General features: G+C 38.8%; 1 protein-coding gene across 3 annotated transcripts in view; it reads right to left on the minus strand.

The window, feature by feature from the left end:
• WDR7 (WD repeat domain 7) overlaps positions 1 to 19,647 on the minus strand; it is a 383,220-nt gene that overhangs the window by 264,626 nt on the left and 98,947 nt on the right. For 2 of the 3 annotated variants that reach the window (XM_049782164.1, XM_049782165.1), the window contains exons 15-17: positions 18,311 to 19,044; positions 16,396 to 16,484; positions 329 to 418 (exon numbers count right to left, since the gene is read on the minus strand). In XM_049782164.1, the coding sequence (XP_049638121.1) occupies positions 329 to 418; positions 16,396 to 16,484; positions 18,311 to 19,044 (913 nt within the window). The remainder of the gene's footprint in view (positions 1 to 328; positions 419 to 16,395; positions 16,485 to 18,310; positions 19,045 to 19,647) is intronic. The other variant, XM_049782166.1, reaches the window with a different exon arrangement.

Consider the following 19,647-nt stretch of genomic DNA (forward strand, 5'->3'; position numbering starts at 1 on the left):
ATTAGTTCTAAAAAACCAGAGAGCACATTGCAAACAGCATGAGAACCAATCTCCCTTGAAATACTGAATTCACATCAAAGACTAGCAGCTTGGCACTTCTTTAGAGCCTTGGGGTGAGCAGGAACATGAATTGAACCAGCCAAGAGGAACATGCCTCCTTTCTAACTGGCCATTGGCATGGACATTAGCAAATAACGTCCTAACACTGGAACTTTTGGATTCGACACATAATAAAGCAGATGAATGCATAAAATAGAGTCCAAAGAGCATGTCATATTAGAATACAGCCCAGGCTGAAGGAGGTCGTTAGGAAGTAGAGAGAGAATACCTTCATTTACTAAGAAACAGGTATGTAAAGCAGGAGGAGGAACGGGGTCAGAGCCAGAGGGAGCAGCATCAGACCAAGCAGGTGCGGCAACTTGCAGAGGAAAAGAGAAGAAATAAAGAGGAGAGAACTGAGGTACAGCAGTTTCTGAAAAAAAGCTCAGTATTAGTGAAGAATGAAAACAAGGTTGGCAAAGCATAATAAATGTAGAATTGAAAGATGATGTTTTAATCAAAAGGCATGACCATTAAGGATTACAGCAGCAGAAGGATACATTTTATTGAATTGATATCACCATGTCGTTCATGGTCCTCTGAAAACCAAAGATCTATTCTATTCATAGGTGAGTGCTATGGCAACTAAGACCAAACAGTAGCTCTAAAATTCAGGCAATGATTTAAAATGAATGAATAAATAAACATAGTTAAATTACATTAGCAAAAGTATAACTCAATTTTAAAATGCATTCCATAATGAAAACTTTATCTGGCCTTCATTTTATCAGACTCATAATATGAAACATATTTATTATGTGTAAATTATGACAAAAGCCAACATTCACTAAAATCATTTCAAGGAACACTTTTATTATATACAAATTTAATTAAAAAATGCAAGCTTATACGAAATATATGTAACTAAATTATTTTAGCTACACTTAATGAAAGCATTCTTATGCCATAAGTGCCTTATCTTCTAAAATAAAGAAAACAATTACCATGGCTTTTATAATCCTTATATAATAGATGCACCCAACCCCCCAAATAAGTTATGTTACCAGAAAATGTTTCAGTTTAAATTACCATATGAAAAGGCAAAAGGACCGTATGGCACAGACATTCTACAACTGGAGGTCAACGTTAAGATTTAGAGGTCACAATTTGACACTTCCTTCCTATGGAGAAATTACCATATGTCATGCACAAGCATCTTCAAATTAATCCCTCTCCTTTCTTCTGTCATTGAACAGCAATAGGTTTGGGCTCCTGAACAGATTAAGCATTGTCCACTGAATGATATGTTTGCTTTTCATGCAGTGAAGTTCTTTTGTAACTACAGGACAGCTGCATGAAAACAACTTTTCATAATTTCCACACGAATGCATCATAATGTCAATCAGGCACGTGTGGGGTAAACAGAAGAACTAAAGAAGTACATTAATACTAAAAAAATTCCAACTCTACACAACTTAGGAAGAGCATCTTCTATGTACTGATATTTTCATTTGGAAACTGATAAACCTTTTGTTATCGGACCTGTTCTTTGCTTTATTCCTTATAAAAGGATAATGATATTTTATGAAAGGAATGGAGTTCTTAATATTTCATAAGATCTAAAAAATATGTTGTAATCTTGCAAAGAACTTCCGTGTGTGTGTGTGTGTGTGTGTGTGTGTGTGTGTGTGTGTGTGAATATACCATTGAAACTCCTATTTTTTGTTACCTTGATTATAAACTCAGTTATTATGGACTAAATATTCACTTCCCAATATGATAAGTGTGTAATCTTTGATGGCAAGGAATACATTTTCAGATATTGGCTTCTATCCACCAATACAATAGAAAAGATTCTTCTGGTGGTTTCCAACAGTGAAGATTTTTCTTTAGTTTCTACTTTTAAAAACGAAGAAATTTGGGAATTAAAAAGAAGTTTAGAAGTGAATATTATTGTCCTAGCTGGGTCAAAGGAGCAGTAGAAGGAAATTATATTTTCTCTAAGATGCAAATTAAAAGGAAGCTAGAAATGCTACTCGCAAAACTGACAGAATAAGTATAATATATCATTATTATTGCCCTAGCTGGGTCAAAGGAGCAGTGGAAGAAAACTATATTTTCTCTAAGATGCAAATTAAAAAGGAAACTAGAAATGCGACTAGCAAAGCAAGTATAATATATCATACTAGAATAATTGCAACATATGTAACTTTATTTTTATTAATGAAAATGAATAGATTTTGAATTTTATACTTCTGGAGTCTTAAATCACATAGCATAAATTATAAAAAAACAAACATTATTGGGATTGAGCAGTAATATAGTGGGTAGAGATCTTGCCCTGCAAATGGCCTACCCAGGCTCAATTCTCAGCACTCCATGATTCCCAGAGCACTGTCCAGGTGTGATCCCTGAGCACAGAACCAGGAGTAAGTTCTCAGTATAACCAGGTGTGGCACAAAAACAAAGGAAAGAGGGAGCCATTTACAACTTAAATTAATAAATCCTGTTCATTAAAAATAAGTATACTGTTATAGAAATCAAAAAATAAGATTTATTATGCTTTAACAATCTCAGCCTCACCACCAAAATATACTTTCCTCAGATAAGTAACTTAATAACTAACATTGCACTATCAAAGAGCCTTCATATATCATTGACAAAATTAAAATAAAACCTTATGGGAGTTTTTAAAACTGTCAACAGATAGAGAAAAATCACCAATAGATTTTAGAAGAAAAACATCTCCATTCCAAAATATAAAGCTAAACAGAGACTATTAATAAACCTAAAGAAACTGTGGGAGGCACCTGAACATCCAAGGCTTACAGCATCAAACAGAAGCAACCATTCGATTTCTTAAATGGAAAAGCTGCCATGTCCACTATCAATAAGGATTAGTAAAGCACAGAAGGAAACCATCTCTGCATAGCTACAAAATGGTGGCAGGATGAAGCCTGAATTCTATTCTTTTACCTGGGGAAGATCTTTGCATAACATTGCTGAGTTATGCAAGATGCATCTTTTCATATGAGGTGAAAAGTGAAGATAAAAGAGCATGTGTAGCAACATACATAACACACGTGTGCTCTAGTTTACCTTTAAGTGGCATATGCTGACATATTCATCATTAAGATCCTTGGTTTCTGCATTCATTTATAATCTATTTCTAAAATTTGTTTTTCCCTATCATCATGACTTTAAAACATATGCAAATATATATACCTATCCATATATGTGTGTACAAGATTAAATACATATACATAAACACAAGGAGAACATATAAGTGGAGTATTTTTCCACATGTTAGTGTAAACCTCATTAGCTTCCAAGAACATAAACACATAGAGCCCTTTCAATGCACTTTGCAGAAAATGTAAAGGGAAGAAAGTCTAGACACTACAAATAAAAAACAAATGCAATATTTAAAGTAAGATGTAGAAATTTTAGTGAAACATCAGCCTTTTATATACATCCTCCATGACAGTCCTTGGAAACTGATAAGCAGACTAACCATTTTTCAAATCAACAAGATTCACTGGGATAAATAAATCATCTAATATTGTAAGGGAGAAGACAATATCCTAAAACAGAACATGATAAGCATGAATATGCAAAAACAGTAGAGAATACAATTGGAAAGGATAAAATAAAGCTGAACAAGTTAAGAACCAGGATAACATTCTAACAGATATGCAGTTACATAAAATGTAAAACATTGTTGATTATTTTGAAAACTACAAGAGCAGTACTTAATCGCTAGACCACCCCTGGATCACATCAGAATTAGAGTAAGTTTAAATATAATAATTTTCTACCTTACTCCAGTCAAAGAATAAATAATCAAAGCCATCTCTATAAAGGTCTCCCTATTAATTGCCTTGAAAGTAAAATAACTAAGACCAAAAACCATAGGGAGAGAATCCATTTCAGTGAAGAAAATCATAATGCATAAACTCACTAGGCATATAAAAACCATAAAAATGTTCTATTTGGTTTAATAAATAAGCCACGCTGATTATATACTAGTTATTAGTGTAATCTTTTGTTTTGCTTTATTTTTGGACCACAACAGCAGAGATTATTCCTGGCAGGCTTGAGGGATCATATGAGATACCAGGGATTGAATCCAGTTTGGCCGTGTACAAGGCAAATGCCCTATTCGCTTTGCTGTCACTCTGGCCCCAATGTAAACATTTTTTAAAACCTCAAAAAATTACATAAGTGTTTTCCTCAAAGTTCTCAGAACCTAAGAGGAAAAGAACAAAAGTAACTAACTAATATATTATACACTGTGTTTCTAGGACTTATCCCTAGTAGACACAAGTTCCCTGAAGACAGAGATTGCCTTTATTGGCCTTTGCATCTGTTAGGCATACTGAATGAATGCTTACTAAGCAATTTCAATGTATTAGCCAGTGTTCAAGTACCTATGATAACCTGGTGAACAATGAAAAAAATTTAAAAAAAATAATGCCCCTGTGATTTGGGGTTTCCAAAATATATCAAGGTTGCAAGCCAATTTCATTAAAGGATCATAAAGCCAAATACAAAATCTCACATTTTTTCCAACCTAACCACTGACCCTAACATATGTATCCCAAGTTTTACCTATGAACCCTGGGAAACTATAGGTTAATTTACATTTAAAAATCCCCGAGATAATTTAGTAATAACTACCACTTATTCCTAAATTTAGACACTCAAAATGAAATTATTTCTGACAAAGAAATTGTAAATAATACAACATAACCTTAAGTCTTCACATCTTCATTACTAGAGATGTAGCTACTAACCAAATACAGTCAAAACCAAGAAAAGCACTAGATATACAGAACAAGGACTTAGGCTATGAGATGACTGGGTAAAGAGAAGTACAGCTGTGGGAGGGAGAAGGGTAGGAATGTAGCTCAAAGGTAGAGTATATACTTTGTAAATACAAGGCCCTGGGTTTGATCTCTAATGAGAAAACAGCATCTAAGAATGCAGGAAAGTCTAGATCCCTGGGCAGATTTAGGGCTATATGATTATGGAGAAAAATGTAATTGCCATGCATTTCTGATCCCTTTATCAAATGTTTTATAAGCTACATAATGAAATATATAATAAATACTATGTCTTCCAAAGACCACTGGTAAATGTTAAAATATCAAGTGCACTGATAAGACAAAAGAGAAAATTATTTTCCAATGATATACCTAAATGCTGCTTCTAAAAATTTGTTAACAATATTATTAATATATACTTTATTGTCAGACCAAAATGTCTGTAAGTGCCCAAAATCCAATTAAAGTCTTGGTTCCAGGGCTGGAAAAATAGCACACAGGAACAGCATTTGCCATGCATGCAGCCGATCTGAGATAGACCTGGGTTCGATCTCTGACATCCCATTTGGTCCCAAGAGCTTGCCAAGAGTGATTTTTTAGCACAGAGCCAGGAGTAACTCCTTAGTGCTGCCAGGTGTGACCCAAAAGCAATAAAATAAAATAAAAAGTAATAGAGTCTTGGTTCTATATATTCTTGCAGTGAAACAAGACTAGTCAACCTATCTCACAGTTTATTGAGAGCAAACATGTTCATGTTTGCAATCCAACTTCTAAAACAGATTGAACATTAAAGTGCAACTCACTGGGGGTCATGCATAGAAAAAAAAAACAAAGCAAAGAAGTCAGAGTAGAAAGATTAGAATATACAACAATAGGGGCCGGGCGGTGGCACTAGAGGTAAGGTGCCTGCCTTGCCTGCGCTAGCCTAGGACGGACCACAGTTCGATCCCCTGGCGTCCCATATGGTCCCCCAAGCCAGGAGCGACTTCTTAGCGCATAGCCAGGAGTAACCCCTGAGCATCACCGGGTGTGGCCCAAAAACCAAAAAAAAAAAAAAAAAAAAAAAAAAAAAGAATATACAACAATAATTGCTAAATTGTAACCAGGGGATTTTGTATGTGACCAGTTTTCTTTTTTTTATATATATATTTCTCTTGCCACTTTTTACACTAAATTGTTTATGTGCACATGTTATCTACTCACTGCACATAAACTACTGAGTATGCATCATACTAATCAGACACCCAAATACAAGGCACTCAAATAGAGGGCTTCCAGAAAGCAGATTGGAGTGCCCACGGACACATTCCTGGTAATAAAGGTCCAGTGGTGCTTAGGGATTACTAGGGGTATATGCAGCAATGCTCAAGTGACCATGAAGAGCCAGGGATTGAACTTGGGACCTCCGTGTTGAAGCTCTTTGAACTATCTCACAATCCCCCAAATAGGAGCGGTTTGAAAAAAAAAAAAAGAGTGATTAAAGAAAAAAATGATTATTACATTCTCACGTTAATGTTTAAATAAAATGATTTCATAATTAAATTTCTGGGAATTTGTTTTTTGGTCCATACCCAGCTGCACTCAGGAGTTACTCCTGGCTCTGAGCTCAGAAATCATTCCTTTCAGGCTCAGGGGACTATATGGGATGCTGGGAATCGAACCCAGGTCCATTCCAGTAAGCAGCAAAGAAGGCAAACGCCCTACCACTGTGCAAAAGCTCCAGCCCCTTGTAGCTTTTTTAAATTAGGATGAGGTAGGTAATACCAGAGGGTATGTAAGGGACACTACTGCCTCCTTGCTCAGGAATGACTCCTTAAGCGCTCAGGCAACTATATGGATTGCCAGTGATCAAACCAGCATTAGCTGCATCCGATGCAAGCACCTTGCCTCCTATACTATCTCTCTGTACCTGATTAAGTGAGAGTGGGTAGAGTTGGGCCTCACTCAGAGGCTTGGGAATGGGAACTCCTGGCTGTGCTCAGGGAAACATGTTACTAATAGAGAAACAGGAGCAGACAAGTGAAAGGCAAGCACTCTGTCTGACTCCTAAGATCTCTAACTCAAACTTTTGGTTCCATCCAAAAAGTACTTGGTACTCAACTAGGTAAAAGTTAACTTTTTTTAACATTTAATCAAATATTACTGAAATGCAAAGGCAGAAAAGCATAGACTATAACGGGGGATAGGAAAGAAAAAAAATCAATCCAAAACTAATTAATGTCAGATTTGTCAAACAGGAGTGGTGAAGTGGTTACTATAACTGTAATCTAGATATTCAAAAAGCTAAAGACAAGATATATATATGTGCATATGTATAACATACATATGTACACACACACAACTCAAATCTAAAATCTGAAGGTGCAAACACAATGCCTGAGATTAAAAACACAGTGGAAGGAACCAGTAACAAATTATTAATGAGTAAAGAAAACTAAATTTAAAGACAAGTTATAGCCATTACCTACTCAAAACACAAAGCAAAGAACAAATAAATGCCAAAAAGTTAAACTAAAGGCATCCATCCAAAAGCTGTGAAACTATTTCAAATGGTTCAATGTACATGTCATTGAAGGAACCCAAAAACAGAGGAGAGAGGAGGGGAAAATATTTAATAGCAAAATATTTATTCTTATTGTGATTGTAAATGTTTTAAATGATGAGAAACAGGAAACTATTGGCTTAACAACATCCTACCATGAAACATGTGAGGAAAATTAATACTAAATAATAAATATAAAAACATAATAAACAGGGCCGGAGAGATAGCATGGAGGTAAGGTGTTTGTTTGCCTTTCATGCTGAAGGTCATTAGTTCGAATCCTAGCATCCCATATGTTCCCGCAAGCCTGCCAGGAGTGATTTCTGAGCATAGAGCCAGGAATAACCCCTAAGCGCTGCCGGGTGTGACCCCAAAACAAAAAAAAATAATAAATTGCTCAAGACTTAATTAAAAACAAAGAAAGAAAAAAAATTTAAATTTTGGCCACACTAGGTGCTAATCAAGAATGACTCCAAGGTCTGAAATAGAGGGACATACCCAGTGGTGTTTAGGGGAGAGGGTGGGACATCAGACTTAAGTGCCTATGCATGCATTATAAGAACTTTCTCTTTGGCTCCCAAAGAGAAAATTTTCAAGAGTCATAAAGTGAAAAAAACTGTTATGTACCAAGGTACCTATATACAGATGACATCAGATTTCTTGTCAGAAACAATGCAAATGAGAAAAGTCTTGTCATCTTCAAAGCACCAAAAGACTAAAAATGGACAACCTAGATTTCTATTCCAGACAAAGTTATCTTAAATAAACAAAAGCAGGCAGGGTCTGGAGTCATAGTACAGGGGTTAAGAAAAATTGCCTTGCATATGGTCAACTCAGGTTTGATTACCTGGAATCCCATATTGATGGTCCCCACCGAAGCACCTCCAGGAGCAATTCCTGAGTGTAAACCAGAAGTAATTGCTAAGTAAGCATTGAAGGGTGTACCCCAAAACAAAAACTACCAAAGACAGGGGAGAAAAAGATGTTTTGGAACAAATATCAGTTGAACTGCAAAAAATGTTAGTAATAATTTAAGGCAAAAGAAAATGTAACCAGACCAAAAAAAAAAAATTTTTTTTTTTTTTTTGGTTTTTTTTTGGGCCACACCCGGCATTGCTCAGGGATTACTCCTGGCTGTCTGCTCAGAAATAGCTCCTGGCAGGCACGGGGGACCATATGGGACACCGGGATTCGAACCAACCACCTTTGGTCCTGGATCGGCTGCTTGCAAGGCAAACGCCGCTGTGCTATCTCTCCCGGCCCCCCAGACAAAAATTTTAAATCTCCACAAATACAAGAATAAAAGCACCAAAAAAATGGTAACTATATAAATAGATGTATTCCTGACTATTCAAATTTTTTAAAAATTAAATTAAATGGAGCCAGAATGATGGTACAGCGGGTATGGCACTGTCCTCGTATGTGGACAACCTAGGTTCAATCCCCTTCACTCCCAAGCACAGATATGAGAAGTCACTAAGCACAGAGCCAGGAAATAGCCTTGAACACAGCCAAATGTGGTCCAAAAACAAAGAAAAATATTAAATTAGACTGAGTATTAAATGCAAATGATAATGATTTATGAAGTTTTTAACAAATAAATATAAAATGTATGGCAGTAATAAAAGTCAAAAATTAGAAAATTCAATTATAATCTTATAGGGGTTGGCTTTATTTGGAGCCACACCCAGCAATGCTCAGGATTTGCTCCTGGCACACTGCTTAGGGATCACTGCTAGTGAGCTCAGGGGACCATGTGGGGTTATAGAAATTGTCTCTGGGTTGGCCACATGTAAGGCAAATGGCCCACCTACTATATTATCTCTCTGGTCCTTATAATTATATGTCAGGTAGTCCTAGGGACAGTCTCTAGGAACACAAAAAACACAATACAAAAATCTCTTCCATGGGCCGGAGCAGTGGTGCAGTGCGTAAGGTTTCTGCCTTGCATGTGCTAGCCTAGGATGAACTGTGGTTCTATCCCCCAGTTTCCCAGTGGTGATTTCTGAGCACATAGCCAGGAGTAACCCCTGAGTGTCACTGGGTGTGGCCCAAAAAATACCTCCCTCACACCTATATTCATTGCAGTGCTATTTACAATAGCCAGACTCTGGAAACAACCAAGATGCCCTTCAACAGATGAATGGCTAAAGAAACTGTGGTACATATACACAATGGAATATTATACAGCTGTCAGAAGAAATGAAGTCATGAAATGTTCCTATACATGGATGTACATCCATGGAATCTATTATGCTGAGTGAAATAAGTCAAAGGGAGAGAGAGACACACATATAATAGTCTCACTCATCTATGGGTTTTAAGAAAAATAAAAGACATTATTGAAGAGAGAGAGAGAAAAACGCAGAATGGTCTCACTCATCTATGGGTTTTAAAAAAAATGAAAGACATTCTTGCATAATAATTTTCAGACACAAAAGAGAAAAGAGCTGGAAGTTCCAGCTCACCTCAGGAAGCTCACCACAAAGAGTGATGAGTTTAGTTAGAGAAATAACTACATTTTGAACTGTCCTAATATTGAGAATGTATGAGGGAAATGGAGAGCCTGTTTAGAGTACAGGCAGGGGTCGGGTGGGGAGGAGGGAGACTAGGGACATTGGTGATGGGAATGTTGCACTGGTGATGGGTGGTGTTCTTTACATGACTGAAACCCAAACACAATCATGTATGTAATCAAGGTGTTCAAATAAAAAAAAAATCAGACTGGAGATGGGGACATTGGTGGTGGGTATGTTGTGCTGGTGAAGGGAGGTGTTATTTTTGTGACTGAAATCCAAGTACAATCATGTTTGCAATCACAGTATTTAAATAAAGATATTATTTAAAAAAAAGACATTATTGAAATTATTCCAAGAGATGAAGGCCAAAAGGACCAGCTCATGATATGAAGCTCACCAATTAGAGAGCTAACTACACTGAGGTCCCCCAGCCTGTCAGGGGCAATTTCTGAGTGCAGAGCCAGGAGTAACCTCTGAGCACAACTGAGTATGGCCCAAAGACCAATCAATCAATAAATAAAGTTAAAAAAAAAAAAGAAGAAATAACTACACTGAGAACTATCATAACAATGTCAATGAATGAAAGAAGTAGAAAACCTGTCTCAAATACAGGCAGCAGGGGGTGGGGTGGGGGGGTTGGGGGGGAGTATGGATATAGGCAATGGCGATGGGAATGTGGCATTGGTGAAGGTGGCCATGTTCTATTTATGACTGAAACCCAACTACAATCATGTTTGTACTCACAATGTTTAAATAAAGATAATATTTAGAACTTAAATAACATAAATGTCAGGTGATATAATATCACTTGAAGGTATACTATATAAGTTAAATGTATAGATTTGAAATTTTGAACTATCAAAACAATTAAAAATTAGCTTTTAAGTAAAAAAGAAAAAATAAAGTATAATCACAAAAATATTATACTAATATAAAAGACAAGAGAGAAAGAAAATAGGAAGCAGGGGCCAGAGTAGTTGTGCAAGTGGTAAGGCGTCTGCCTTACCTGTGCTAGCCTAGTATGGACCGTGGTTTGATCCTTTGGCATTCCATATGGTCCCCAAGGCAGGAGAAATTTCTGAGCGCATAGTCAGGAGTAACCCCTGAGCGCTACCAGGTGTGGTCCAAAAACCAAAAACCAAAAAAAAAAAAAAAAGGAAAGAAAATAGGAAACAAAGAACAAATTGAACAAGAATTATATAGGCCAAAACTAACCATATCAATAATTAGAAAATATTAATAATTTTAAATGATCATATTGTTTACCAAAGTAAATTGTAAAGTCCCCAAAAGGTGAAAAGTTAAAAAAAATGGAAAATGAAAAAAAACCAATCTGCTATACAAATCAAGACTATATTAGTATAATCAAAGTAGGCCTAAATGTAAAGGATATTAGCAAAGATAAAAGGGTAACTTCATAGCAATAATGAAATATTTCTTTATTTAATTAAATAATTTCTTTATTTAAACACTGTAAATACAAACATAATTGTAGTTGGGTTTCAGTCATAACAAGAATATCCCCCTTCACCAGTGCAACCTTCCCATCACCAGTGCCACCATCTCTTCCCTCCCCCGCCCCCATCTGCATTTGAGTCAGGTCCTCTACATTCCTCACTCACTGACATTGTTATGATAGTTCTCAGCATAGTTATTTCTCTAACTGCACTCACCACTTTTTGTGGTGAGCTTCATATCTTGAACCAGTCCTTCAGGCCCTCAACTCTGGGAATTATTTCAATGTCTAATTTTTCTTAAAACCCATAGATGAGTGAGACTATTCTGTATCTCTCTCTATCTCCCTCTGACTTATTTCACTCAACATAATAGATTCCATGTACATCCATGTACAGGAAAATTTCATAACTTCATCTCTCCTGACAGCTGCTTAATATCCCATTGTAAAAAATATATGTACCACAGTTTCTTTAGCCATTCATCTATTGAAGGGCATCTTGGTTGTTTCCAGAGTCTGGCTATTGTGAAAAAGTGCTGTGATGAATATAGGTGTGAGGAAGAGATTTTTGTATTGAATTTTTGTGTTCCAAGGGTATATCCCTAGGAGTAGTATAGCTGGATCAAATGGGAGCTCAGTTTCCAGTTTATTGAAGAATCTCCATATTGTTTTCCATAAGGGATACACTAGACAACATTCCCACCAGCAGTGAATAGAGTTCCTTTCTCTCCACATCCCCGCCAGCACTGATTGTTCTTGTTCTTTGTGATGTGTGCAGTCTCTGTGTGAAATAACATTTCTTAAGATTTATGAAAAGAGGGCCAGAGTGATGGTACAAGCAGTAAGGCACCTGCCTTGCCCGCGCTAGCCTAAGACGGATTATGGTTCAATCCCCCAGCATCCCATATAGTCCCTCAAGCCAGGAACAATTTCTGAGTGCATAGCCATGAGTAACTCCTGAGTGTCACTGAGTGTGCTTCCCCCCCCCCAAAAAAAAAGATTTATGCACCTAACAAGAGAGCTTTGAAATATACCAAATAAGGACCAGTAAAGTAACAGAAGGCTGAGCTCAGGTTCTGCACGTGGGAGGCTTGGGTTTGATCCCACTGAGTACAGGGACAGGGATAGCTGTTCTAGTATTGCTAGAAGGAAAAGAGGAAGGAAGGAAGGGAGGACGGGAGGGAAGAAAGGAGAAAAAAGAAAGGGAGGGAAGAGAGGAAAAGAGGACAGGAGGGAAGGAGGAAGGAAAGACAGAAGGGAGGTAGGGAGGAAAAGGGAGGAAGGAAGGAAGGGACGGAAGAAAGAATAACAAAATGGAGGGAATGGAAGGGAGGAGAAAAGGAAGGAAGGAAGGAAGGAAGGAAGGAAGGAAGGAAGGAAGGAAGGAAGGAAGGAAGGAAGGAAGGAAGGAAGGAAGGAAGGAAGGAAGGAAGGAAGGAAGGAAGGAAGGGGGGAGGGAGGGGGAGGGAGGGGGGAGGGGGGAGGGAGGGAGGGGGGGGGAGGGAGGGGAGGGGGAGGGAGGGAGGGAGGGGGGAGGGAGGGAGGGAGGGAGGGGGAGGGAGGGAGGGAGGGAGGAAGGAAGGAAGGAAGGAAGGAAGGAAGGAAGGAAGGAAGGAAGGAAGGAAGGAAGGAAGGAAGGAAGGAAGGATGGAAGGGAGGGAGGGAGGGAGGGAGGGAGGGAAGTAAGATAGAAGGGAAGAAGGAAGAAAGAACAGAAGGGAGGAAAGAAGAACAAAAGGGAAAAAGGAAGGAGGGGGGAAAGAAGGGAAAAAGGAAGAAAGGGCAGGAAGAAAGAAGGAAGAACAAAAGGAAGGGAGTGGTGGGGGAGGGAGGAGAGAAAAAGAAAGTAAGGAAGGACAGAAGGGAAGAAGGGAGGGAAGACAGAGGAAGAAGGAAGGACAGAAGAAAGGAAAGAACCAAAGGGAAGAAGGAAGGAAGGAAGGAAGGAAGGAAGGAAGGAAGGAAGGAAGGAGGAAGGAAGGAAGGAAGGAAGGAAGGGAGGGAGGGAGGGAGGGAGGGAGGGAGGGAGGGAGGGAGGGAGGAAGGAAGGAAGGAAGGAAGGAAGGAAGGAAGGAAGGAAGGAAGGAAGGAAGGAAGGGAGGGAGGGAGGGAAGTAAGATAGAAGGGAAGAAGGAAGAAAGAACAGAAGGGAGGAAAGAAGAACAAAAGGGAAAAAGGAAGGAGGGGGGAAAGAAGGGAAAAAGGAAGAAAGGGCAGGAAGAAAGAAGGAAGAACAAAAGGAAGGGAGTGGGGGGGAGGGAGGAGAGAAAAAGAAAGTAAGGAAGGACAGAAGGGAAGAAGGGAGGGAAGACAGAGGAAGAAGGAAGGACAGAAGAAAGGAAAGAACCAAAGGGAAGAAGGAAGGAGGGGAGGAAGGAAGGAAGGAAGGAAGGAAGGAAGGAAGGAAGGAAGGAGGAAGGAAGGAAGGAAGGAAGGAAGGAAGGAAGGAAGGAAGGAAGGAAGGAAGGAAGGAAGGAAGGAAGGAAGGAAAGCGAGAAGGAGCTCCAGAGGAGAAATGAAACAGGTTAAAATAAGTATTTATAAAATTAAAAATACATATTAATTTCTGTCAAGATGGCAGACTACGGAGGTTGTTGGAACCTCAGAAACTGGTGGTGGGATTGGTGCTAGAACATTATATGTCTAAAACTCAACTATCAATAGCTTAATCATGTTTCTTTAATTAAAACTGTTCTAATTAAATTCAAATGCATATTAAGAATTGTTTGGTACATTAAATCAAAATAACCTGACAAGTGCACAATTTACTGCAATATGAAATATATACTTTTAAAAATATACATTTTTAAAGCATAACAGGTTCATTAAATGTACTTAGTCATTTAAAGAGGAAAACTGTATTTATAAATTTGAAATCCCTATGATTCCACTTATGACTTCTCAAGTACCGTCAACTTACTTGCCAAATACTCCAAACACTGCCAGGAATAATTTCTGAGCATAGGGCCAGGCATAAGCCCTTAGCATGACCACATTTGGCCCAAAACAAAAAAAAAGTTTTTAGTAGATAGGGTTTTGAAGTTCAGTTACACATAAGATACTAGTATTCTCAAAATTAGGGTACTCTTTATGCATAAAAATTGGGTCAAAATGGGATAGGGCAATAGCAAAGAGGGAATGGGTGTTTGCCTTGCAGACAGCCAACCTGGGTTCAATCCCTGGTATCCCATATGGTCCCCTGAGCCTGCCAGGAATAATTTCTGAGAGCAGAGCCAGACATAACCCCTGAGCACTGCTGGTTGTGACCCAAATAAAACAAAATAGCAACAACAAAAATAGGTCAAATGCAATACAATTATGCAAAATATACTTATTCATTTCTAAAATGTGACCTATTTTAATGTCACTGTCTATATTTATATAAGAACTATAGTAAATTTTCTCCTTTTTCACAATCCAAGACAAACAAAATGTTATGATTATATACTAGTTATGTCTCTTCAGATTCAGAACTGAATGTTCATGTCAGTAAAACTTCATTCTAGGACCAAAGCAATGGCACAGTGGTAAGGTGTTTGCCTTGCATGAGGCTGACCCAGGACAAACCTGGGCTTGACCCCCAGCGTCCCATATGGTCCCCTAAGCCAGGAGCAATTTCTTTTTATTCTTTTTTTCTTTTTTTGGTTTTTGAGCCACACCTGGTGACGCTCAGGAGTTACTCTGGCTATGCGCTCAGAAATCGCTCCTGGCTTTGGGGGACCATACGAGACGTCGGGGGATCGAACGGCGGTCCATCCTAAGCTAGCATGGGCAAAGCAGATGCCTTGCCGCTTGCACCACTGCTCTAGAGGGCCCTCAGGAGCAATTTTTGAGTGCACAGCCAGGAGTAACCCCTGAGCATCACCAGATGTGGCTCAAGCACCCCCCAAAAAAAAACCCACTTCATTATACCCACTTATCCTGCTTTAAGGCCTTTACCCAAAGAACATGAAAACACCAATTTATAAAGATCTACACGTGCCACACTCATTGCAGCATTCTTTATAACAGCCAAGAGATGGAAACAAAGTGTTGATTAGCATGTCAGATAAGGAAAATGCAGTATGTATACACAATAAAATCCTACTTAGCTACAGAAAGCAAAAGAGAAAAGAAATAAAAGGTCAAGCCTGCCAATTTTCAGCCACAGGGATGGACATGGTATTATGCTAGCGAAATAAGTCATATGGGGAAAAGGATCACCATATGATTTCACACATGGATTCACACAAAATAAAAAGCATTAACAACTGAAAAATGAATGAACTAAATATAATAAACATTTAGGTCATAAAACTAAACAACTGATTATCAGAAGAATTGGGAAAGCAAAAGGATGTTAAACTAGGCAAAAGTGGTCAGCAGCATTGTGGTAGGTGGAATCGGATTTTTAAATGAACACAATGTACTACAAAAGCAATATTAGTTCAATAAAAAATAATTTAAAGCAAAGCATTTCTAATCAACTTGACAGGGTGGAAGCATTTCCCATAAAGAATATACATAGGCACATTTCAACATCCCCACTTTACCCTTCAAACTGTACTTTGTGATATTAGAATTTGAAAGGAAGCAGCTGAAATAGTAATTAATGGCATACAAAATAAGACATCATACATCTAAGACATGTTTTTCTAAGTTGCAGTGTCATGATTTACAACATTAATTAATTTACAAGATTAATGAGTGTCTGAGGCCTACTGTCTTCCCTCCGCACCCCTGTCACCAACTGCCAGCACCCTGCCACCACTGTGCACACTGTTTTTTTTTTGTTGTTGTTAGTTTCTTTGTTTTGGGGGTCACACCCGGCTGCGCTCAGGGGTTACTCCTGGTTCTATCTCAGAAATTGCTCCTGGCAGGCTCGGGGGACCATATGGGAAGCTGGAATTTGAACCACCGTCCTTCTGCATGCAAGGCCAACACCCTACCTCTATGCTATCTCTCCAGCTGCACACTGGTTTGTAATACTGTTTCCCCTTTGAGATCACTCTATTAAGAAAGATTTCATTTTACCTTGTTTGATCTGTCCTTGCCCGACATTACTGGAAGCTGCCGGGGAACCCCTTCCCTTAGACAGGTCTGGGGTGCTTGGTCTAGGTGGCCTTTAAAAAGAAAAAGAAAGGAGTGGGGTAATACATGTATATAAACATTCATATTTCCAAGTCTCCAGAGTCACTTAGAATAATAAATGCTCTAGCACCTAACTAAATATAAAATAAACACAGAAAACCTGCTCATTTTGATATTCCAGAAAAAGATTTTGTTGTGTACCTATCAACACTTTCCATCTCAAAGCAGCAAGTTTTACTATTTAGACTGTATACCTTATTCTATTTTTTTTTATCTATTTTTTGGGCCACACCCGGTAACGCTCAGGGGTTACTCCTGGCTATGCGCTCAGAAGTCGCTCCTGGCTTGGGGGACCATATGGGACGCCGGGGGATCGAACCGCGGTCCGTCTCCTAGGCTAGCGCAGGTAAGGCAGGCACCTTACCTCCAGCGCCACCGCCCGGCCCCCTTATTCTATTTTTAAGAAATACGTATGAGCCACTAAGGCACTATCACTGACAATTTTTTTGGGGGGGGGCACACCCAGTGATGCTCAGGAGTTATTCCTGGCTATAAGCTCAGAAATCACTCCTGACTTGGGGGACCATATAGGATGCTGGGGGTAGATCCCAGTTCTGTCCTGGGTCAGCCGCGTGCAAGGCAAATACTCTACTGCTGTGCTATTGCTCTGGCCCCCAAATTTTTTCTTTTTAAGTGTATCCTACAGTTTTTAAGATCAGTTTGTCCTGTATCTTGTCCCAAATGACTCCGTGGAACTCTATACTGAGTTGAAAAGTAGGCATTACCCAGATCAGAAGTTAAGAAGACATTGACAACTGTTGGTTTAAGGTTTGAGGTTTGGGGACTATACCCAGTGGTGGTGTCAGCTTACTCCTGCCTGTTCTTAGGGATCACTTCTGGTGGAGCTGGAATGACCAGAGTTGGTGCTGGGGATCAAAGGCAGGTTGGCCACAGGCAAAGCAAGTGCCCTACCCAGTGTACTACCAATCCAGCTCCAAGAATCCTTGGACTCTCTAGGCAGAATGCCTGAATTCGTAGTCTGGCTCTACCACTTACTGGTTGTTCGTCCTTGAACAAGTATCATCACCTCTCCATATCTCAGACCATTTCTTAAGTTAAATGAAGAGAAATAAGGTCACCTCCTTTGGGATTCTGAGAATCAGTGAGACAGTATTTGGAAGATCTTTCAAAACAGCCAGAGAAAAGTTAAGGGCTACTTAAGTAGTTGCTAGATTTTTTTTATGTTAATGTGGTCAATTCTCAACACTGTATAATAAAGCCATAGTTTCAAAAGCTGTCCTCATGATTTCCAAGGGAAGAAAATTATGATTTAGGTTATGTATTCTAGAAATGTTATAGTAGTCCTCTTCTGCACTTTAAAAATTGTTATCTCTTTTCCCAGAGAAAACTTCTGGCTATATGTCTCACCAAATTCTGAAGTCAATCACTGAGCATATACTACTCATTATCTGTCACAAGGAGAAGCATTTAACTGAATAATCATTTTGGATGGAATTACAATGCATATGTAAACAGATCTAAATACTAAGATAATATTTACAAAAGACAAAATCTATAGCTCATCTATTAAATCTGAACCGTGACCTAGTTACTCTAAATTCTGAATAGCTACTAAAAGTATCTCTATCACTGCCTCTGTCAGTATCAATAAAACTATTATTCTATTCTACTTCAAAACATGTAAACCGTGTCTTAAAATTTAAAGGCAAAACACTGAAGTAATACAAAAATTTAGACTATAAAGCTGGAGGGAAAAAAAGACAGTTCAAAAAAAAAAAAGACAGATTTTTTTTTGTTTTAAAGTCTAATAGTAAAAGTCAAACCATCATGGTCACACCTGGCAGGGCCCTTCTTCATGTGATCACCAATGAAAGTTGCATTGGTCATACTCATTAAGGTATTGGCCAGAGAGATGATGGACAGGAGATGCTGGGTGGTGACGGCACGGGACACTCCGTAAGTCCCCTTTCCTACTCCCTCTGTGGACAGTCTGAGAGCAGCCTGATTATGACCCGGGAGCATCAGCGACATGTGGCCACCTCTGGACAGGAGCCCAAATGACACAGTGCAGTGAGGCTTCAGCATGCCCAGGCGCTCAAGACACACGTCATCCAGCACACCGTTGAGGCCCCAGGCATGCAGGCAGGACATGAACAGTTTGGCCGTGTCCATGGTCAGGTTGTACTCCAAGAGCGTCAGTGGCTTAGACTTGCTAGCTCGATACTCAGGATCACTCTCCTCCCGTCGCTGCCGCATCAGCTCTTCATCCTCATCCTCATCATCCAGGAGGTGCTCCTTGATGTTCTCTTTGATGGTTTCTTTGACTTGTTGGAAGAGGACCGCAGCACGTTTTCCAGTTAGAAAAGAGCCCCCTTTGTCGGAGCTGCCAGATGCTTTCTGTAAATTCTCAGGGGAAATAAGCGCAGTATTCGGCCTAGAGGCTTCTTCGGTCAGGAGTTGAATAATCAGCGCTTCCACATCAAAGAAAAGCACATGGATGTCCGGGTCTGTTAAGTTGGTCTTTATTGCTTGAACCATCAGGGAGTTATGGGAATATTTAGGTAAATTTCCCTGCAATGAATATGTTTAAAAGATGGGTCATCATGGAAAGTAAAATGTAATCTTATGCATTCATTAGCAAATGCGAAATCAAAGGAATTCAAACACTCATTAAATTATCTTTCAGGGTATTTATATCATCAAAAGGAATATACCAACTTTGCCATTCAGCAACATGGAAAGAAAATACAAACACTGGCATGAACAATGATAAGCTTGTAGATTAATTTGTTTAAAACAAGAAATAAGAGGGCTTAAGATTCCTAGAACAGATTAAAAGGTATCTCAAATAATTTAACAGATTTAACAATAATTTAATAGATGAAAAGGCATCTCAAATAATTGTATGCAAATTCTACTTTTGAGAAGGAGCTACTGTTTTCACCTAATAGAATGACACATGTATCACAGCTATTCATCCTTTCAAATGTCTGCTCTGTAAATCCCTATTTTTTTCTAATTTACTTTCAACTCATCCTTGTCCAGAGTCCATTCCCTTGATAAAGAACATTCCCTCAGTGTAGATTCATTGAGGGCAGGGGGCGAAGGGGAGGATTATCCTCTGACTAACCTCCCACTTCTGTCTCTCTCTCTTCACTGCCCTTGTAGTCAAAT

This window comes from Suncus etruscus, chromosome 10 (genome assembly GCF_024139225.1).
Source record: "Suncus etruscus isolate mSunEtr1 chromosome 10, mSunEtr1.pri.cur, whole genome shotgun sequence".
Lineage (NCBI taxonomy): Eukaryota > Metazoa > Chordata > Mammalia > Eulipotyphla > Soricidae > Suncus > Suncus etruscus.